Raw genomic sequence first — 22,988 nt, forward strand, 5'->3', positions numbered from 1 at the left:
CTAGATTTTCTTCTAGGGTTTTTATGGTGTTAGGTCTTATGTTTAAGTCTTTAATCCAACTGGAGTTAATTTTAGTGTAAGGTGTCAGGAAGGGGTCCAGTTTCTGCTTTCTGCACATGGCTAGCCAGTTTTCCCGACACCCTTTATTAAACAGGGAATCCTTTCCCCATTACTTGCTTTTGTCATATTTTTCAAAGATCAGATGGTTGTAGATGTGTGGTGTTGCCTCTGAGGCCTCTGTTCTGCTCCGTTGCTCTATATCTCTGTTTCGGTACCAGTACCATGCTGTTTGGATTACTGTAGCCTTTTAGTATAGTTTGAAGTCAGGTAGCGTGATGCCTCCAGCTTTGTTCTTTTTGCTTAGGATTGTCTTGGCTATGTGGGCTCTCTTTTCATTCCATATGAAGTTTAAGGTGTTTTTTTTTCCAGTTTTGTGAAGAAGGTAATTGGTAGCTTGATGGGGATTTCATTGAATCTGTAAACTTTGGGCAGTATGATCATTATCATGATACCGATTCTAACCATGAGTATGGAATATTTTTCCATCTGTTTCTGTCCTCTCTTATTTCCTTGAGCAGTGGTTTGTAGTTCTCCTTGAAGAGGTCCTTTACATCCTTTGTTAGTTGTGTTCCTAGGTATTTTAATCTCTTTGTAGCAATTGTGAATGGTGTCTCTTTGGTTATATGGGAGTTGGGGAGCTGCTTGAGGAGACATTCTGTCCATTATAGGAACTCAAGTGCTGAGCTGTGAGCTCCACTGTTCTGTTCAGAGCTGCTGGGCAGGTACGTTTAGGACTGCTGCAGCAGAACTCCTAACTGTCTTTTTTTCCCAGGTGTTCTGTCCTGGGAAGGTGGGGCTTTATTTATAAGTTCTTGATGTGCTGCTGCCTTTTTTCAGAGATGCCCTGCCCAGTGAAGAGGTAGCCTAGTCACAGTCTGCCAGCAGAGGCATTGCTGAGCTGCTGTGCGCTCTGCTCAGCTGCTGTGTGAACTTCCTTGCAGTTTTGTTTATAGGGGTATAGTTAGAACTGGCTCGGTAATGGCGGACTGCCTCAGTAAATGTTGCACTGTCCCCGTAATGGCGGACTGCCTCAGTAATGGCAGACTGCCTTGGTAGTGGTGGACTGCCTTGGTAATGGCAGAGCTGGATCGACCTGGGTCCAGCTGTGCTTGCTGTGAGACTCTCAATCCAGATTGCTGGTTTTTGTGGATGTGGGACCAGCTGAGCCAGATCACCTGGCTCTCTGTTTCAGCCCCCTTTTTTTCAGTTGAATGGGTGACTCTGTCTCTCAAGCATTCTAGTCGCCAGTTGAAATGGTGCCCGGATTTGTGTCAGTTTTTGTGTGGAGACCCACTGTGCTGGCTGAAACAGCCGTGCTAGAGACTCCTGGCGCTTTTCTGCCCTGGAATCTCCTGGTCTGTGGGCAGTAAAAATTCATTTGGAAATGCGATGATCACTCACCCTATGCATTTTTGCTGGGAACTACAATCCAGAGCTGTTCCTATTTGGCCGTCTTGGATCCTCTCCTGTTACCAATTTCTTAAGAATCCTTTCATAATTTTTTATGCCTGTAAAAGCAAATATGAATGTGTTTCTCTTTTCTCCTGAAATGGTAGCATTCTGGTCTTTGTGGATGTGGGACCAGCCGAGCCCATGTTCCTTTTCTCACTTAACTTTTCAAATATTTTCATGTCACTGTATTATTTTTTCTTTCTTTTTTTAGAGCCACATGACATTCCTTCATGTGTATTAAATATCCCATTCTTTATTAACTAATCTCTGATGTTTCTGGTCTCATTACAAACAGTGCTATGGTGAATAACTTCACACACATATCATTTCACACATATGAAAGTGTATCTTGTAGGCCAGGCCTTCTCGGCCTCTGCCCTGTTGACATTTTGGGCCAGATAATTCTGTGTGGTGTGGAAAATTCTCAACATTTTAGAATTTTTTGTAGCTTCTCTGCCTCCACCCACTGGATGCAAGTAGCATCCTTCTTCCCTTTCTGCTTAGGACAACCAAAAATGTCTCTAGACATTGCCACATATCTCCTGGGGAGTAAAATGCCTCTATGTTGAGACCCCCTGTGTAGGTTATACCTTCCTAGAATATAAATTTTTGGAAGTGGAATTGTTAGGTCAAAGGTTATATACGTTTATGATTTTGATGGACACTGCCAAATGGTTTGTATAGTTTAACTTTTATTAAAAATGCCTGTGATGTTAAACACTAGTCTCTACTGTAATGAGACGGCTGAACAGGTTTTATCTACGATAAGAAAGATATTTTGTCAGATCTAATTATGTCAGAGGCAGGCCATTTCTGGCCATTAAATACAGCACTTTATTTTCCCAACTTTTTAAATTACAATATTTCAAAAGAATGGAAAAGTTGAAAGAATTTTATAGTGAACACCTGTATGCCCATTACCTACATTCTGTAGTTAACATTTGCTTAGTAACACTTAAAAAAAAGTACTAACTAAATGCCACGTCATTTGGTTTGACTCATTTTTCCTTAATGTTCTTTATTCCATGATCCTGTCCAGGATGCTACATTGGATGTAGTCATCATGTGTTCTTAGGCTGCTGTTGACTGTGGCAGTTTCTCAGACTGTCCTAACTGTCGGTGACTTTGATGGTTTTGAGGAATACTGGTCAGGCATTCTGTAGGACACCCATATACTGGAATTCAGTTGATGTTTTTCTCTTGGTTAGACTGAGGTTATTGGTTTGCGGAGAAAGACCATGGGGCAAGGTGCCATTTTTGTCACATATCAAGGGTATACACTATCAACATGACTTTTACTGGTTGTCTTAAGTCTGTTTAATGTTTTTTTTTTAATTAAAAAATTTAAATTGACATAATTCATGGAGTATTTAGGGATGTGATACATACAGTACATGGTGATGAGCTCAGTGTAACTAGCATATCCATTGTATCAAACATTTATTTTTGTGTGTGTTGGTAACATTCAGTAGCCTTCTATAGCTGTTTGGAACTACATATTATTGTTTTTTTAAAAAAAACACATCAAAGAACATTTCAGTGCTATATTATTGTTAACTGTAGTCATCCAGCAGTGCTGTAGAACACTGGGATCTCCTTAGCCTATCTAACTGTCCTTTTGTGTCCTTTAACAAATCTTCCTATTGCCTCCTTTCCCTGCCCTTCCCAGTCTCTAGTATCTTCTGTTCTACTCTTTACTTCTATTAGATAAACTGTTTTTTAGCTTCTACATGAGTGAGAACATGTGTGTTTAACTTTCTGTTCCTGGCTTATTTCACTTAACATAATGTCCTCCGATTTCATCCATGTTGATGCAGATGACAGGATTTCATGCTTTTTATGGCTGAATAATACACCATTGTGTATATATTCTCCATTTTCTTTCCCCATCTGTTGTACACCTATGTTGATTCCTTATCTTGGTTATTGTGAATAGCATTTAACACTGTTATTAAGGAATACCTCAGTCTGGATAATTTATCAAAGAAAGAGCTTTATTTGGCTCACAGTTCTGTATGCTATACAAGAACTGCGGCACTGGCCTCTGCTCACGGAGCTGGTATGTGCAGAGATCATATGGTGAGATTGGAAGGAGATGGGTGTGCCAGGCTTTTTGTAACAATCAGCTCTGAGGGGAAAGTGGGGGAACTCTGGTAGGAACTCATAATAGTGAGTACTCAGTCTCCCTGTCAAGGGAGGAAATTAATCTCTTCTTGAGGCATCTGCCCCGCTGACCTAAACACCTGCTATTAGGCCCCACCTCCAACACTGGAATCAAATGGCAACATGAGATTTGGAGGGGACAAACATCCAAACTGTAGCACTGAGATGTAGACACTTATCACTGGAAAGGTTATGGTTGCCAGATTTCTCCATTGTGCATGACTGTCTCCTTTCCGCATTGTATTCTTGAGAAACAAGTTGCCAGATGAGGCTCTATTCAGGGCAGGGAGGAGGTAGTACTTACATTTACAACATTTAAAAATTTTGCATTTTTTGACATTTTTTTTTCTTTGAGATTGAGTCTTGCTCTGTTACCTAGGCTGGAGTGCAGTGGTGTGATCATAGCTCACTGTAACCTCGAACTCCTTGGCTCAAGGGATTCTTCCACCTCAGCCTTCCAAGCAGTTACGACTGCAGATGCATACCGCCATGCATGGCTAATTAATAAAAAGTTTTTCTTTTTTTCTTTTTTTTCTTTTTTGGCGATGGGGTCTTGCTATGTTTCCCAGGCTGATCTTGAACTCCTGTCCTCAAGTGATCCTCTTGCTTTGGTCTCCCAAAGTGCTGGGATTACAGGCATCAGCAATCATGCCTGGCCTCTGACTCTTTTGAAATGTGAGAGTGATGATGATTTACCAGTCTCCTTTCCAGCTGGCTGAAGTCTAGTTAATTCTTGTTGATGTTCATTGTGTATTTTCTGTCAGAGCTTACAGCACTTAGATGCTTCCTTGTGGACCTGCTGAGGAGCTGGGTTGGACCTAGCCATTTGCTGTCTGAGCCCATGTGGTCAATACAATGCAGCTTTCTGGGCACCTCGGGCCCCCTTGCCTCATGGCTGGGTTACATTCAGCAGGATCCGGTATTTAGCAAAATTTACCCAACATATTGTTTTTAGTACCTGATAGGTGTTCAGTAAATATTTCAGTGAATGAATATGCAACACTTAGCTGTCTATAGATGTTCCTTGACTTGTATTGGGGTTATGCCCTCATAAAACCATTGTGAGTTGAAATTATCATGAAGTTGCAAATACATTTAATCCACCTAGCCTCCTAGCCTGCCTCGAATCGGTTCAGAGCACTCAAAATCACCAAATACTGCACCAAAAGTGAAACACAGAATGGTTTCATTTCATTGTAAAGTCTAAAAATAGAAGTTGAATCATTGTCTAAGTCAGGGACAGTCTTTGTTAATTCTAAGCTTATAAAAATGATGTTTTGTATAGATCCTATTATACAGCTTTCAGAGTCAGAGGACCTTTGTTAAAATTCCGATTGTGTTATTGTCACTACTTTTGTCATGTTACCTCCCCACACTGTCTGCTGTTACAAGGGAGAAGCCCCTCTCTTCATGGAGTGCTAGCTGCGCCTCCTGTGCTTCGTGTTTCATCTTACTTCTTAGGAACCTTGTCTGATCTACTGTGTATCCCTCCCCATTGTTTCCATTAATGTCCCTTTTTCTGCTGTCCTTTTCTTGTCCACATTGAAACATAACTGAAGCACCTTTTGTGAATACCCACCTTAGGTCTCAGGCTGCTCTCTAGCCTTTGCTGACCTGTGGACTAGCACTTTCTCTACTTTTCTACCTCCCGCAGGCAATTCATTCATTGCAGGGTGATGTCCCCTGTTCCCACTCAGACTGCATCTTCCAGGGTCCCTAGTGACCTCCTTGTTAGAAGAGCTCAGCCCTAAACTTACCTGGCCTCTCTGCAATGTTTGACACTGTTGGCCACTTCGATTTTCTTGAAACTCACCCTCTCCTCAGGTTCTGTTGTGCCCTCCTGGTTTTTCTGTTACCAACTCTGGCTGTTCCCTTTCAGTGTCCTTTGGAGAGTCCTTTTCATCTTTTATATTCAGCTTTTTAAAAAATTGTGAAAGGACACCCTTAGAAAAAGGGTTACATAAAATGTAAATGTGTACTATAATGAAATTGTGAAGTGAATATCTGTGATCAATATTCCAGGTCCAGAACTAGAGCATGCCCTCTGCCCCACCCAGACTCACAGTATGTCACATTTTAATTTTTTGAAACAGAGTTTTGCTCTGTCGTCCAGCCTGGAGAACAGTGGTGTGATCTTGGCTCACTGCAGCCTCTGCCTCCCAGGTTCAAGTGATTGTCCTGCCTCAGCCTCCCAAGTAGCTGGGATTACAGACATGTGCTATCACAGCTGACTAATTTTTGTGTTTTTAGTAGAGATGGTGTTTCACCATGTTGGCCAAGCTGGTCTTGAGCTCCTGACCTCAAGTATCCGCCTGCTTTGGCCTCCCAAAGTGCTGGGATTACAGACGTGAGCCACTGCGCCTGACCCGCAGTGGACTTTTGGACCTCACCTCTCCACCTTAGGGTACAGCTTACATAATCCAGTTTATGGCTTTGTTTTTCATCTTTAGGTCTTGAATCTACTTAAGACAGATTTTGGATTGACATGGGGTAAGATTTCATCTTCCCCGCATATGAGTGTCTTAGCACCATTTATTTTCCCCTCTACCTGTAGTGCCCACTCTCTTAAAGACTGCCTATGTCCCCCTCTCCTCCTGGGACTGGCTGGCCTGGCCTCCTCATGGTGATAGCAGACGTGCCAGGTTCACAGGCCTCCACTTGGGACAGAAACACTTGCTCTGCCTTGTGTGGACAGAGTCACACTGACTAAGCACTTCTGTGAGAAGAATGGCAGACTTCCTTCCTGACTCCATCTGTGTGAATCATGGTGCTCCCACCATGTTCCTATCCCTGTTCCCTGCCTTGCTTTTTGTCAGAGCATCTCCTCTGACATAGTGTGCCTTGACTCATTGGTGTGCAGTCGAGAAAAGCAGAGGCACTGTCTTTTCGTGTTTCTTCCTGATCATGGCACATAAGAGGGCACGATTCAGCAAGTGGGTCAGTGGGCCTGCAGTCAGTGTACTTCATTGTTGTCTCAGGCCTGGCTTAGAGAAAGCAGACTGTGTTTTGTATCTTATCAGGGTGCTTAAAAAATATTCACTTCCTTGGAACTAACTTGTGAGTCAATGCCATGCCTTTTAATATGGTTTCAAAAGACCTCAGATGAGTTTGGATGCCACTGTTGGCATTTGTGAAAAGTATGCCTGTTTTCCTATTTCTTTTTTATATAGTTGTGTTATGACAAATATTATTACTTAGATAAAGTAGAAAACTAAAATAAAGTTTAAATATTATGGCTGGGTGTGGTGGCTCATGCCTGTAGTCCTGGCACTTTGGGAGGCTGAGGCAGGTGGGTCACTTGAGGTCAGGAGTTTGAGACCAGCCTGGCCAACAAGGTTTTACTCCATCTCTGCTAAAAATACGAAAAATTGGCTGGGCATGGTGGTGGGTGCCCAGATCTCCTCTTGAATTCCCATGTACTGTGGGAGGGACCCAGTGGTAGGTAATTGAATCATGGGGGTAGGTCTTTCCTGTGCTGTTTTGATGATAGTGAATAAGTCTAATGAGATCTGATGGTTCTGTAAGGGGGAGTTTCCCTTCACAAGCTCTCTCTCTGTCTACTGCCATCCATGTAAGACATGACTTGCTCCTCTTCACTTTCCAACATGATTGTGAGGTTTCCACAGCCATGTGGAACTGTAAGCCTATTAAACCTCTTTCTTTTGTAAATTGCCCAGTCTTGGATATGTCTTAGCAGTATGAAAATGGACTAATATAGTAAATTAGTGTCAGTAGAGTGGGGCACTGGTGAAAAGATAAAAAAAAATGTGGAAGTGACTCACTTAGGAACTGAGTAACAAGGCAGAGGTTAGAACAGTTTGGAGGGCTTAGAAGGAGACAGGAAAATGTGGGAAAGTTTGGAACTTCCTAGAGACGGCTTTGAACAAAATACTGATAGTGATATGGAAAATAAAATCCAGGCTGAAGTGGTCTCAGATGGAGATGAGGAACTTGTTGGGAACTGGAGTAAAGGTAACTCTTATGTTTTAGCAAAAAGACTGGTGGCATTTTGCCTTGCCCTAGAGATTTGTGGAGCTTTCAACTTGAAAGAGATGATTTAGGGTATCTGGTGGAAGAAATTTCTAAGCAGCAAAGCATTCAAGAGGTGTCTTGTGTGCTGTTAAAGGCATTCAGTTTTAAAAGGGAAACAGAATAAAAGTTTGGAAAATTTGCAGCCTGACAATGCAATAGAAAAGAAAATCCCATTTTCTGAGAAGTTCAAGTCAGCTGCAGACATTTGCTTAAGTAATGAGGATCCAAATGTTAATCCCCAAGACAATGGGGAAAATGTGTCCAGGGCATGTCAGAGGTCTTCACAGCAGCTCCTGTCCCCCCATCACAGGCCTGGAGGTCTAGGAAGAAAAAGTGGTTTCGTAGGCCTTTCCCTGGGTTCCTGTGCTGTGTGCAGCCTAGGGAATTGGTGACCTGTGTCCCAGCTGCTCTAGCTGTGGCTGAAAGGGACCAACATAGAGCTCATGCTGTGGCTTTAGAGGTGCAAGCCTCAAGCCTTGGCAACTTTCACATGTTGTTGAGCCTATAGGTGCACAGAAATCAAGAATTGGGGTTTGGGAACTTTCGCCTAGATTTAACAGGGTGTGTGGAAATGCCTGGATGTCAGGGCAGAAGTTTGCTGCAAGGGTGGGGCTCTCATCGAGAACCTCTGCTACAGCAGTGCAGAAGGGAAATGTGGGGTAGAAGCCTCCACATAGAGTCCCTGCTGGGGAACCACCTAATGGAGCTATGAGAAGAGGGCCATTGTCATCCAGACCCCAGAATAGTAGATCCACTGATAGCTTGTACCATGTACCTGGAAAAGCCACAGCAACTCAATGCCAGCCCATGAAAGCAGCCAGGAAGGAGCCTGTACCTTGCAAAACCACAGGGGAGGAGCTGCCCAAGACTATGGGAACTCATCTCTTATATCAGTATGACCCATATGTGAGACACGGAGTCAAAGAAGATAACTTTGGAGCTTTAAGATTGGACTGCCCTGCTAGATTTTGGACATGCATGTAGCCCCTTTATTTTGGCCAATTTCTCTCTCTTGGACAAGAAAGGCTGTATTTGCCCAATGCCTGTACCCCCATTGTATCTAGGAAGTAACTAACTTTCCCTGAGACTGGGGGCTATGGACTTTTGAGTTAACGATGAAATGAGTTAAGACTTTGAGGGGACTATTGGGAAGGCATGATTGTGTTTTGAAATGTGAGAACATGAGATTTGGGAGGGGCCAGAGGCAGAATGATATGATTTGGCTGTGTCCCCACCCAAATCTCATTTTGAATTCTCATATGTTATGGGAGGGACCCAGTGGGAAGTAATTGAATCTTGGGGCAGGTCTCTTCTGTGCTTTCTTATGATGGTAAGTCTCATGAAATCTGATGGTTCTGTAAGGGAGAGTTTCCCTGCACAAGCTCTCTCTGTGCCTGTTGTCATTCATGTAAGATGTGACTTGCTCCTCCTTGCCTTCCACCATGATTGTGAGGGTTCCCCAGCCACGTGGATCTGTAAGTCCATTAAACCTGTTTGTTTTGTAAATTGCCTAGTCTTGGATATGTCTTTATCAGCAGTGTGAAGATGGACTAATGCACAGCCTGACTTGGGGAGTTTGCCACTTGTGCTTGGTGCTCAGTGTTTGGTAGCAATACCTGAGGGGCAAGTTTACATGATCTGGTCTTGGGGTCTTTGCTTTAATAGACAATTAAAATTAGTCAGGGAACCTTAAACCTTGGTAAATGGATACTTTTTCATGTGGTTATGTCATCACCACACATTGGTAGGTACGGATGTGACGTTATGGTTTTCTGGTACTTTTGATATTCAAGGTTACTTTTCACACATGAAATCTTAGGGAAATGTTAGGGCTCTTTGAGGTAGGGGTTTGACAGAGGGAAGGGCACTGGCTTTGAGATTGGGAACTACTCCTGGGTTCTATAGACATTTGGTTTGACTTGATTGATGTTTTCAAAATAAACATCCTGCCAGACATGCTGCCTGTGCCTGTCTGGGCCCTTGCTCTGGTGACTCGGGGAGGAGATTGATGAGTATGGTACTCTGTGTGTCCGCTGTCCTGAGCAGTGCTTGGCACACAGCACGTGTTCAGACATTACTCCCAATAAAAATCAGGAACTTTTATTTGGTGAATTTGTTACGGTATTGTACTAACAGAGCCACTCCCATCCAACCCCAGTTTTCTTCTGTAATCCTATTTTGGTATTGCAACTTTTAATTTTACTGTTTTTAGCTCTCTTGTCGTCTCCTGGAGGAACCTGTGATAACTAAGGATATATATGAAGTTGCTATCTCTCTCATTCAGATGTTTGATGACTTGGATATGAAGGAGAGTGGGTAAGAGACACTTCAGTGGGCAATGTACTTTAATGTATATGTAATTGCAAAAATTATTCATTTGGAAACTTTTTGGTGTTTTTGTAAGAAGGTATAACTGTAGGTGCATTTTCAGTAGTTAATGTATATACTTTTAAATAGTATTTGGAATTTTTTAATTGGATATTTCTATTTTAAATAGTTAAATCCATGCTGAGTGCAGTTTTAGGACTGATAGTTTTAAAAGCTAGGATTTATAGTCTGAAGATAGTTTTTCCAGACATATAGGAGTCTTATTCATAATGCTGGGGTAAAACTTAAAACTTTAAGTCCTACATTAGTAGAAACTGTTGAAGCGCTTTGTGTTTGTTTTCATTTATAATAGAAATGCTAGTATTTACTATCAAAAGACATTTTCTTGATCCTAAGCAATCTCCTTCTGTAATCTAGCTGTTTATTTATTAATCTAGTTCTTTGAAAATTGGAACATTTTCCCTGAGGAACAGTTTAGGTTATAAGTAGTGGGTAGAGTCTATAATTTTAAAAACATCAGCTGGGCACAGAGGCTCATGCCTGTAATTCCAGCACTTTGGGAGGCCGAGGTAGGCAGATTACCAGGTCAGTAGATCAAGATCATCCTGGCCAACATGGTAAAACCCTGTTTCTACTAAAATACCAAAAATTAGCTGGGCATGGTGGTGTGCACCTGTAGTCTCAGCTACTTGGGAGGCTGAGGCAGGGGAATCACTTGAACCTGAGAGGCAGAGGTTCCAGTAACCTGAGATCATGCCACTGTACTCCAGCCTGGCGACAGAGCAAGACTCCCATCTCAAAAAAAAAAAAAATTATGTATGATTTAGCCTTTACAGTGCTAATTTCACTACGTCTGTCTCCATAGTTTTGCGTTTTCCAGGATGGTATGTAGTTGGAATTATACAGTATGTATCCTTTACATGTTGGCCTCTTCTACTTAGTAATATGTATTTAGCTTCCTTTATGTCTTTTCATGACTTAGATAACTCTTTTCTTTTTAGTGCTAAATTCCATTGTCTGGCTATACCACAGTTTATTCATTCACCTTCCATATTTTCTGCTAAGTTCTGCTTTAGCTGTGTCCCATGAGTTCTTCTATGTTGTGTCTTCATTTTCATTCATGTCAAAGTATTTTCTAATTTCTGTTTTGATTTTTTCTTTGGCCTATTCGTTTTTAGGAGTATGTTTAATTTGCACTTATTTGTGAATTTCCTCCAATTTTTCCTGTTAAACATTTTGAATTTCATTCTATTGTATTTGGAGAACATATTTTATATGATTTCTGTTTTTTAAAATTTATCAAGGTTTGTTGTATGCCTAGCATGTAGACTGTCCTGGAGAATATTACATATGCACTTGAGAATAATGTCATTCTGTTGTTGTTGGATGGAGTGTCTATAGATATATTTTTGGTTTAGTTAACTTACACTGTTGTTCAGGTCTTCTGCTTCTTTTTGCTCTTCTGCCTGGTTGCTCTATATGTTATTGAAAATCAGGTACTGATGTCCTCAGCAGTTATTACTGAATTGCCCATTTCTTCAATCTTTTCTGTCAGTTTTTGTTTTATGTATTTTGGTTCTCTGTTGTTAGGTGCATATATGTTTACACATAACTGTTACATCTTCCTGATTGATTCATCCATTTATCATTGTAAAATGCCCCTCTTATCTTTTGTAACACGTAATTTTAAGACATGATTTTGTGTATTAGAATAGCCATTTCACTTTTCTGTAGTTGCTGTTTGCATGACATGTATTTTTTCAATCTTTTACTTTCAGTCTACTTGGTGTCTTTGCATCTAAAGTGTATCTCCTGTAGACAACATATTCCGAGTGGGATATTTTTTCCTCCCTCAGATGGAGTCTCACTCTCACCTATACTGGAGTGCAGTGGCACGATTTTGGCTTGCTGCAGCCTTCACCTCCTGATTCTCCTGCCTTAGCCTTCTGAGTATCTGGGACTACAGGTGTGTGCCACTATGCCCACCTAATTTTTGTATTTTTAGTGGAGACAGGGTTTTACCATGTTGGCCAGGATGGTCTTGATCTCTTGATCTCTTGACCTTGTGATCCACCCACCTTGGTCTGCCAAAGTGCTGGAATTACATGTGTGAACCACTGTGCCTGGCCATATTTTTTAAAATTAGTCTAACATTCTCTGCCTTTTGATTGGGTTGTTTAATCCGTTGACATTTAATTTTGTCATTGATATAGTAGAATTTTTTTTGGCCATTTTACTTTTCGCTTTCTGTATGTCTCATGGTTTTTTTTTGTTCCTCTGTTTCTCTTTTACTGTTTTCTTTTGAATTTAATACGTATTTTGCAATGTAGCATTTTACTTTTTTTTTTTTTGAGACAAGGTCTCACTGTGTTGAGCAGGCTGGAGTGCAGTGGTGTGACCATGGCTCACTGCAGCCTCAACCTTCTGGACTCAGTTGATTTTGCAATGGCAGCCTTGTGAGTAGCTGGGACTACAGGTGTGTGCCACCATGCCCTGCTAATTTTTGTTTACAGTTTCTTTTTAAATCACCTAAGGAGAAGGAAGGAGGCAAAATATGTATTTACAGTATCCTTTGTCATTACCTAGTTACCTTTGCCAGTTGTCTTTCTTTGTTCATGTGGATTTGAAATACTCTCTGGGGTCAGCTGTTTTCAGTGCAAAAAACGTCCTTCAGTATTTTTAGTAAGATGGGTCTGCTGCCAAGAAATGCTCTTTAACTGGAACAGTCTTTATTTAGTCTTCGTTATTGAGAGTTTTACTGAATATAGGAATCTTGATTGACAGTTGTTTTTCTTTGAGCACTTTGAATATGTCATCCCACTGCTTTCTGACTTCCATTGTTTCTGCTGATAATTCAGCTGTTAATCTTATTGGGGTTTTCTTTGTATGTGGCATGTCATTTTTCTCTTGCTGCTTTCAAGATTTTACCTTGTCTTTGAATTTCATTGTTTATGGCATTTATGACTTCCTGTGGGACTGGCACAATAACTGAGCCTTTGATAGGCATTTTAATCATTTTTTTTTTTTTTTTTTTGAGACGGAGTTTCGCTCTTGTTACCCAGGCTGGAGTGCAATGGCGCGATCTTGGCTCACCGCAACCTCCGCCTCCTGGGCTCAGGCAATTCTCCTGCCTCAGCCTCCTAAGTAGCTGGGATTACAGGCACGCACCACCATGCCCAGCTAGTTTTTTGTATTTTTAGTAGAGACGGGGTTTCACCATGTTGACCAGGATGGTCTCGATCTCTCGACCTTGTGATCCACCCACCTCAGCCTCCCAAAGTGCTGGGATTACAGGCTTGAGCCACCGCACCCGGCCCTCATTTTTTTAAGCCAGCTGCTTTTGGGTGCATGGTAATACCCCTGAATTTCATGAGTCCATTGACCACTAAACTGTGGCAGGAGGCCATGCTGTGCAGGAAACGATGAAAGCAAGAAAGGCATATGTAGGTCCATAGATGGGGGTATGACAGAAGCTTTAGGTGCAGAGAAGGCAGATCTGAATCCAGAATAGCATCTGTATCTATTTACATGAGCGTAAATCAGTACCTCCTTCATGTTGGAATCAACCTGTCATCAGCTGGTTGGGCTGGTCCCCCAGGGAATGGTGCCATATTTGGGACTTGGCACTGGTCCTTGCTGTTGTGTGGTTGGCACTCAGCAGTGGTAGCAGCCAGATAGGCCTCATCTCTGGAAAGTGTTGAGTTTGTATGCAAGCCTTCATCCCTGCTACCTGGCCACTCTGCATCGTCCAACCTGAGGGGAACTGGAGGAGAAGGCTGGCCCATGTCCACAGGTAGGGCCTCCTGCCCATCTGGTGACTGAAAGCCTCCTCCACAATGGCTGCCTTTTGGGCATTTATTGATACCTCTACATCAGATCTCCTTATTATCAATCTTGTCATTTCCACATCTCTGACCAGCTGACAAAGCTATTAGCCTCTGCCTGTTGATTGGGGTGAACCCAATCTCATGGCCATGTGTCCTTCCTCAGGAATCAGTACCACCAGATGGACTGCCTGACCTCTGCTCACTGGGAGAGCCCCTTCCCCGCTCACTGTGTGTGAGCCTCTCCTCTGGGTGGGGCTGTGATGCAGCGAGTGTTCGCCCCTGGCTGTTGCCAGCATCCCATGCAGGCCAATCTACAAAGCAGGCTTGTGTTTTTTATGGTGGTGGCTGCCATCTCAGGCCATAGGTGTGACTCACTGTTGAGATTCACTCTGGGTAGCTGGCAAAATATTAGCAAAATATTAGGGAAAGTTATAGATTAGTCTTAAACCTTTTGGAAGGCCGAAAGGTTTTATTGGACAGGTTGAAGGCAGCTGGTCCATTATGTTAGGGAAAAGATAGGGGCGACATGGTGACCCTGACGTAATACCCATCATAGCATGCCAAATGTCTGCAGGTGGTAATAAACATCTCAGGTGAGCACAGAGTTTACAGGAGTAAACAAGAGACAAAGGGATGTGGGATAAATAGATTTAAACTGGGAAAGCCTTTTATCATCCCGATCTTTTCTCTAACATAATGGACCAGTTGCCTTGAACCTGTGCCAATAAAACCTTTAGGCCTTCCAAAAGGTTTGAGACTAATCTATAATTTTCCCTAATATTTTGCTAACATTTGCCAGCCACCCCAAGTAAATCTCAGCAGCTTACAGGGAGAGATGGATGAGCAGCAGGAGCAGTGACCATGGACGCTGGTTTAACCCTCACACCCCTTTCTCCTTTGTAGTGACTGTTCCCAGGCATTGCCTGAATTGACACTGCATGACTTTTCCATAGCTGCCTCCTCAGCTCCCATTGCTTCTCCAGAGAGGTCTCTCTCAGCCAACCCTACTGAGAGCACTCCACACACATACCCTCCCTTAGCACTGCTTATTGTGTTTCCCCGTGTGTTTCTTTTAGGTCTTAGTGCTAAACTGAAGGTGCCTGTTTCTTGTTTCTTGTCTGTCTCTCCAGTTAGAATGTAAGCTCCAAAGAGCAGGGAGCTTGTCTGTCTTGTTATTGCTGTATCCTGACTGCACAGAGGAGGGCCTGGCATGTAGGAAGGGCTCACAGGTTTATGGAGGAGTGAAAGTTCTAAATTCACACAAAAGTAAATATATTGACAGTGGCAGGGAGGCGAGTAGATGATTTGAGATTTTGGTCTGTACAAATTCTTTCTAATAGTAGTTTGGACTCCTGAAAATTTAAATTTTGCTTGTAGTTATTTTAAATATTTTTACTTTGAAGTTCTGGATCACAATAACTAAATTTCAAGGAAAACTTCTGCAGATGGTAAGTTTTGATAGAAGAAAATAATGAGTCAAAAGGCTTAAGGTCTCCTGAATGACCATGGGGCCTTGGATGTTTTCTCATCCCTTTAGGCTTCTGTGTTTTCTTACGCAAAATAAAGAACATTACTTTGTATGACCTGTAAGAGCCCTTCAGGATTAAAAGCTTGTAATATTACGATTGTAGAGAAGCAGTAGCTGCTATAGCCTTTATTAATATTTGTGCATATTACATTTTTAACAGGAAGAAGGCCTGGGCAGGTGCCCAGTTTGTGTCAGAGCGAAGCAGCGTGTTGGTGTTTTTACCAGGTAAGAGTGTCATAATTTTGTGACTTGGAATCATAATACTCTGGAGAGAGGTTAAGTTTGTGCCTAATGCAGATTATGAAAATGCTATTCTCCATAGGACTTTATTCGTTTTACACTTTGAACGTGTGAACAAATGTAACTTTTGGTTTGGCTTTTTATTATATCCCTTGTATTTCTAAAAAGATTTCTTATTAATAATTAAGACTTCGAAATTTTGTCATTGTTGTTGTTTTTTGAGACAGAGTCTCTCTTTGCTGCCCCGTCTAGAGTACAGTGACGCAATCTCGGCTCACTGCAACCTCCGCCTTGTGGATTCAAGCGATTATTCCCCCTCAGCCTCCCGAGTAGCTGGGATTACAGGCAGGCGCCACCATGCCTAGCCAAAGTTCAACTTTTTGCAGGCAGTCTTGCCACTTTCAAAATTTCCAGTAAAATATTTGGCTTTGTTAAATTTACATTTTACATACATGGTTATAAATATGAGGTAACTCATCAGTTTGCCTTGAAAACTTATTTAGTAATAGTAGAACATGCTGTTACTGTAATACCATGGGAATCATTAGAGTAATCCTTGAGTTTCTTCCTTAGTGTTTGAGAAAACAGGCTTTTAAAATACCTTTCTGAAAAGATGAATTTATGTTACATTGTACTTTTTCAAAATTACTTGATTTTTTAATCAAGTGGTATAGCTTGATGAAACATTATAACAATGATTCAGATATTTCTGTTATAACATATGGAGCATAAACAGATTTGTTCTTACAATAATGGAGAATGAAAATAGCTTATTTAATTTTGGAATGCAACATACGAGTTTCAGACTTTTGTCATGTTTTGCTTAGGTGACAAGGATTTGTTTACATGCAGGGAGCAGCTGTTAGCTGACAGTGGGGTGGTGTTATATTTGCCCTGGAAAATATTTATCAAATGACTACTGTAGTCAATAATATTGTATTAAGGGGGGAAAAAAATCACCAAAGTAGAGCCATGTTGATACTAGCTTAAGATTACCTAACATGAGATAAATACTTTTTATTATTTTTATTTATTGTTTGATTTTTAGAAAGGATCTTGCTCCGTTACCCAGGCTGGAGTATAGTGGCGTGACCCTGACTCCCTGCAGCCTCTACCTCCTGGGGTGAAGTGATAGTTCCACCTCAGCCTCCCAAGTATCTGGGACTGTGGGCATACACCCTTTATGTGTGGCCAATTTTTTTTTTTTTTTTTGGTATTTTTTTGTAGAGACAGGGTTTCACTATGTTGCCAAGGCTGGTCTCCAACTGCCAGGCTCAAGTGATTGGCCTGCCTTGGGCTCCCAAAGTGTTGGGATTATAGGCGTGAGCCACTGCTCCTGGCTGATAAATAACTTTTTACCTGCTGAACATTGGCTGAAGAAAATCTTTATAAGTGATATTTTACATTTAGGACTGCTGTCTTTTTAATATGTTCATGTGAATTCAAGTTTGATACATGTTTATGTGTTAACTGATCTCTTATGAACAGTTCTTTATTAGTTTTCTAGGGCTGCTGCAACAAAGTGCCACAAACTGGATGGCTTAAAAGAAGTCATTTATTCTCTCCCTGTTTTGGAGGCTGAGTGTTCAGAATCAAGTTGTCAGCAGGGCCATGCTCTTTCTGAGCCTCTTCCTCCTTCCAGCTCCTAGTGGTGGCCGTCAGTCCCTGGCGCTCCCTGATCTGTGGCTGCGTCACTCCTCTCTCTCTTGTCACATGGCATTCCCTGTGTGTCTGTGCCTCTTCCCTTCTTGTACGGACACCAGTCATTTTGGACGAAGGGCCCACCCTGTTCTAATATAACTTCATCTTAACTATTTACACCTGCAACGACGCTATTTCAAAATAACGCCACATTCCAGATTATTGGGGTTAGGACTTCAATATGTCTTTTTAGGGGACACAGTTCAACCCATATACAAACAGATTTGAGAATCAGGGTGAGGCAAAAGCACATGTTAGCCTAGCTTTCAGCAGGCAGGCGGAGGCCTGATAGAAATGGTTTAGCACATCCTCATGGCCAGGACTTTATAAAAAAATGTTACCTTTTAAGGCTGGGCGCGGTGGCTCAAGCCTGTAATCCCAGCACTTTGGGAGGCCGAGGTGGGTGGATCACAAGGTCGAGAGATCGAGACCAACCTGGTCAACATGGTGAAACCCCGTCTCTACTAAAAATACAAAAAAAATTAGCTGGGCATGGTGGCGCGTGCCTATAATCCCAGCTACTGAGGAGACTGAGGCAGGAGAATTGCCTGAACCCAGGAGGCGGAGGTTGCGGTGAGCCGAGATCGTGCCATTGCACTCCAGCCTGGGTAACAAGAGCGAAACCCCGTCTAAAAAAAAAAAAAAAAAAAAAAAAAAGTTACTTTTTGATTGTAAAGATTTTGCATGCTCATTATAGAAAATTTGTAAAATCTGGGCAGAAAAATACAAAAAGTATACAGCCAACACCCACAGGGAATCACTGCTGTGTAAAGGAAAACTGAAAGATTATGGTTTTCCCCATACTTGTGAGTTACTATTAGTCAATGTCACTGTGTACTTTTACTTGTATTTCTGGCATATTTAGGCAAAGAAGATAAAAAAGTCAAACTGGTAGGGCCTTCTTTGAAAGATATGCCATTTCAATTAAAGGTTGATTTCTAGCAGTAGATACAAACATGTTTATTTCCCTCCTCCACTTTTTTCTTCCCCAGGTCTGGCTGAAATAAACTATATGCATGAACTTCTCACCAACCTGGTTCATAAAAGGTATGTTGAAAATGATATAGCTGTATTCTTCTAAACCATTGCATTGTTTCTCTCTTAAATGATTTTAATTATCTCAGTATTTATTTTTGTATCTCATGTATATCTATTCTTTATGGATGTTTTATTTTAGTAACTTCTCAGGTTGCAGGTCTATCCGCTTCATTCAAGTGTGGCTTTAGAAGAACAGAATAATATATTTTTAAGTCCAGTTCCTGGGTACAGAAAGGTAGGAAAACTGGGAAGACAAGTTCTAAGCACTTTAGGTAACTTTTCCTTAGAGCCTCTACTCATGAAAAACACATTTTCCAGGTGTTGTGCATCACACCTGTGTTTTTTCAGCAGTTTGGGGGGCTGAGGCGGGTGAATTGTTTGAGCTCAGGAGTTTGAGATCAGCCTGGATGGCATGGCGAAACCCCTGTCTCCACAAAAAATATACAAATTACCTGGGTGTTGTGGCACACACCAGTAGTCCCAGCTACTTGGGAGGCTGAGGTGGGAGGCTTGTGTCTGTGAGATCAAGGCTGCAGTGAGCCAAGATCACACCAATGCACTCCAGCCTGGGTGACAGAACAATACTCTGTCTCAAAAAGGAAAATGAATAAAAGAAAAAAGTTTCACATTTCAGCAGTGTATTCTGTACTTGGTGGTTAGTCACTTAAATATATACCTAGGCCGGGCATGGTGGCTTATGCCTTGGGGAGGCCGAGACAGGCAGATCACAAGCTCAGGAGTTTGAGGCCAGCCTGGCCAATATGGTAAAACCCTGTCTTTACTAAAAATACAAAAATTAGCCAGGCATGGTGGTGCACACCTGTAGTCCTAGTTACTTGGGAGGCTGAGGCAGACAAATCGCTTCAACCTAGGAGACGGAGGTTGTAGTGAGCTGAGACCATGTCACTGCACTCCAGCCTGGGCAACAGAGTGAGACTCTGTCTCAAAAAACAAAAAACAAAACAATTTACCTAATGAGTCAGATATGTTGTTTAGTTTTGTGTTTTATTTTGTAAATCAGTTTGCTAAAAAGCTAAGATTTTTTTATTTCCTTAATTCAGGAATTGTGATACCTTTTAATTCTTCTTTAGCATTTCTCCAACTTTGGAACTGTTCTGATGTCCCTGAAACCACTCTGGTGGCTCTAGTTAGAAGCTATATTCTAGGTCCTGCTTCAGGAGGATTTTTAAAATCTCAGATTATGTGTGAATGATGGAGTTGTTTTAACAAGACCCTTCTAGAGCTGCTTGAGGTGATCAGGAGCCCTGAGCTGACAGCCTTTTCCCCTTGATTGCTTTGGAATCCCCAGGAGCAGCCTTGGGTGGTATTCTAGGGCAAGTTTTACAAGCTACAGCCCTTCTTCTAGAAACCTGGTTATGCCTTTTGCTCTGGGGCAATTCCTGGACCCCTCTCCACCCTACCAAAGCTACCATAGCAGTGATCAGGAACAGCTCCTTTTGCCTGTGTCTTGTCTGCCTGTGTTTAAGCTCCTGCTGTGTTGTATGTGGCTGGTTTTCCATTCATCAGGGGCTTCTTGATGAGTTGTGATGTGTATAAAATAGAAAAATGGCTAATTTTCAAATCTGAGTTGAGTATTTACATTCAGAAGCTTTAAAATAATTTTTGCATTTTTAAAAACTGCCTAATGATGTCCAGAATCTAGTAGGAATGTCAGCTTTTTTTTTTTTTGGATGTTTAACAGATTATTCTGTCCACCAATATTGCAGAGAGTTCTGTCACAGTTCCAGATGTCAAATATGGTAAGATACTTCTCCGTTTCACCTCCTGGCATAAACCATGGTACTGTATTTATTGGCTTATTCACCTCACTCAGGAATTGTTCTTCTCTTCCTCCTCATCTCTTCCCATTTTGGAAGATGGAATTTAGAAAAGTAGGTTTACGTGGTTTCTCCCATACTCGGTTCACCATCACCTCCTCTGAGTACACCATTTCATGTTTTAGGGCAAGCTGGGTTGCAGGAAGTATTCCGGGTGTTCCACTGGGTCTTGTGGGAAACAGCTTTGGGACTGCCAGGTGGAGTTCTGTGAATGGAGGGAGGCAGTTGTGGGGAAGAGCTCAGGCCATCTCATTTCTGAAGGTTGCTTGGCAGGCAGGACACCATGTCAACTCTGGAGCAGGCCACTTTGTCATCTGGTCTTCTGCAAATGTATCTCTGATTGCTTTGTGAGATTGCTTAATCAATGAGTTTTCTGCATTCAATAATTTATATTTGAAAACCTAATGCATGTGCCAGGCACTCTTCTCAATGTTGGCAGTACACTGGTGAATAAGACAAAGTCCAGTCCTCCTGGCTGCTATGTCCTGGAGGGAGAGAGAGAGATGCTCGGCAGGTGAAAAGGTCTTTATAATTTCAGGTATAGGTCAACTAGATAATCAGGTGGAGGTGTTGTGGAAGAAACTGGCTGTGTGAGCCCTGGAGACCAGGGCCAGGGAGCAGGTGGCGGGGGCATCAGCCGGTGACTGGCATTGGAAGCCAGGAACCTGGCCGAGCTCTTCGGGAAACGCACAGAGGGAGGGTGGCCCTGGTGTTTAAAGGTGGGCAGTAAGAGCTGCAGAGGGGCCTCCAGGACAGTGGAGGAAAGCCAGTGAGCACAGAGGCCTAGACACCCAATAGGAAAGGGTCTTGAGGGGATGGAGTGGAGGAGTGCATCAGATGCCCATGGTGGGTCAGGGGGATCCCCCAGCGGGCTGTTGTCAGTGACCTTGACGAGAGCAGCTTTGGTGGAAGCAAGTGTCTGCTTGGAATGGGCTCAAGAAAGAATGGGAAGAGGGGAACCCAGAACTAGTGGTGGCAGACAGCATTCCACAGGTGCTTTGCTGTAGTGGGGTAGAGGAAATGGGGCAATAAGTGAAGAGGTGGCCTAGGGGAGTGAGTGTTGCCAATGGGAGATCCCCAGTGCTTAGGCTGTCTGAGGGGAAAGGTGTGGTGGAGGGGAGGAGGCAGGCCACCAATGAGGATACCAAAGCATGGAGATACTCGGCAGCTTATCCAGCCAGGCACACGCACACCCACCCACACATACAGATGCACACACACAGACACACACACCCATCCAAACAGACGCGCACGTACCCAGACACCCGGACCCACCCACAGGCACACACATAGATGCGGGATTTGAATCCTGGTAGTCCCGTGTATCCGTTGCTCTTCTGTACTACTGTTGTAATGGTGTTCTTTTGGAGAACGTTACTCTTTTGGGTGTAGTCCATGTAGGCCATTCTTCACACCCAGAGACTCCCGGTAGTCAGCAAGAGAGGATGTGACCACCGACTCCCTGTCCTGGGCAGAAGGAGTGGTCAGTGCGTGGTCAAACATTTCGGCCAGTTCTTAAGGCTGTGTGTTTCAAATTGGTTTATCATTATGCATTGTGATTTTTATGCAATGATTTCTTTTTAGCGTGGTATTTACATTCCCCCCCTTTTTTAATGGCAGTTATAGATTTTTGTTTGACTAGAACACTGGTCTGTGATGAAGATACAAATTATCAGAGTCTGCGATTGAGTTGGGCCTCTAAAACCAGCTGTAATCAGAGAAAAGGTAAGATGTTGGTGTTAAAGCACAATCATGAGTCAGTGGTGACTCAGTGCACATTCAGGTGTTTTTAAAAAATATATTCTTTTTTTGCACTTTTATTTTTACTCAGATATTTTCTTTCTTGGAACTAGTTTTAAGTTTTTAGCAGTGGCTTCCCATATTTGTCAGGGAATCCATTTAAATCTATGCTTCTCCTCTCTTATAATGCATAGGGTCTTTGTACATAATGGATAAACCCCATCATCCTGACACTATATTTTTTCCGAAAGTGAAATTAAGCAATTATTGGTGAAGAACTATGAAAACCAAGTGGATCACTTTAATAATTTTTTATTTTTTTGAGATGGAGTCTTGCTCTTGTCGCCCAGACTGGAGTACAGTGATGCGATTTTGTCTCACTGCAACCTCTGCCTCCCAGGTTCAAGCAATTCCCTTGCATCAGCCTCCTGAGCAGCTGGGATTACAGGTACACATCACCATGCCCAGCCGATTTTTGTATTTTTAGTAGAGATGGGGTTTCTCCATGTTGGCCAGGCTGGTCTCAAACTCCTGGCCTCAGGTGATCTGCCCACCTCAGCCTACCAAAGTTCTAGGATTACAGATATGAGCTGCCATGCCTGGCCCACTTCAGTAATTTTTGATGATCTGATTTCTGTTTACCTTTGATCTTCCTAGGGTTAGTTTTCCTGAAGTGGTTCTGCAGAGAGTTCCAGATTTGCTGCATCAGCCGCATGTATCATTGGGCAAAGATGAGGGTGTAGGGTCACTTTTTGGGTCTTGGGATGCTTTGACCACAGTGGAGGTATATTCATGACGTACCTGGGACAGGTTGTTAAGATCACCTGTGGCAAGAACCGATTTCAGGGGACAGTGTTCTCAGTGCAGACTGAGAAGTGGCTTATTTTATTATTTATTTATTTATTTTTTTAGTGAGACAGAGTTTCGCTCTTGTTACCCAGGCTGGAGTGCAATGGTGCGATCTCAGCTCACTGCAGTCTCCGCTTCCTGGGTTCAGGCAATTCTCCTGCCTCAGCCTCCTGAGTAGCTGGGATTACAGGC

The 22,988-nt window shown here is 42.4% G+C and overlaps 1 protein-coding gene across 2 annotated transcripts in view; it reads left to right on the top strand.

The window, feature by feature from the left end:
- TDRD9 (tudor domain containing 9) overlaps nucleotides 1-22,988 on the top strand; it is a 134,227-nt gene that overhangs the window by 52,365 nt on the left and 58,874 nt on the right. The window contains exons 8-13 of one of the 2 annotated variants that reach the window (XM_074394372.1): nucleotides 9,920-10,023; nucleotides 15,551-15,615; nucleotides 18,324-18,378; nucleotides 18,520-18,604; nucleotides 20,072-20,129; nucleotides 21,828-21,932. In XM_074394372.1, the coding sequence (XP_074250473.1) occupies nucleotides 9,920-10,023; nucleotides 15,551-15,615; nucleotides 18,324-18,378; nucleotides 18,520-18,604; nucleotides 20,072-20,129; nucleotides 21,828-21,932 (472 nt within the window). The remainder of the gene's footprint in view (nucleotides 1-9,919; nucleotides 10,024-15,550; nucleotides 15,616-18,323; nucleotides 18,379-18,519; nucleotides 18,605-20,071; nucleotides 20,130-21,827; nucleotides 21,933-22,988) is intronic. The other variant, XM_074394373.1, reaches the window with a different exon arrangement.

This window comes from Saimiri boliviensis, chromosome 2 (genome assembly GCF_048565385.1).
Source record: "Saimiri boliviensis isolate mSaiBol1 chromosome 2, mSaiBol1.pri, whole genome shotgun sequence".
Taxonomy (NCBI): Eukaryota; Metazoa; Chordata; class Mammalia; order Primates; family Cebidae; genus Saimiri; species Saimiri boliviensis.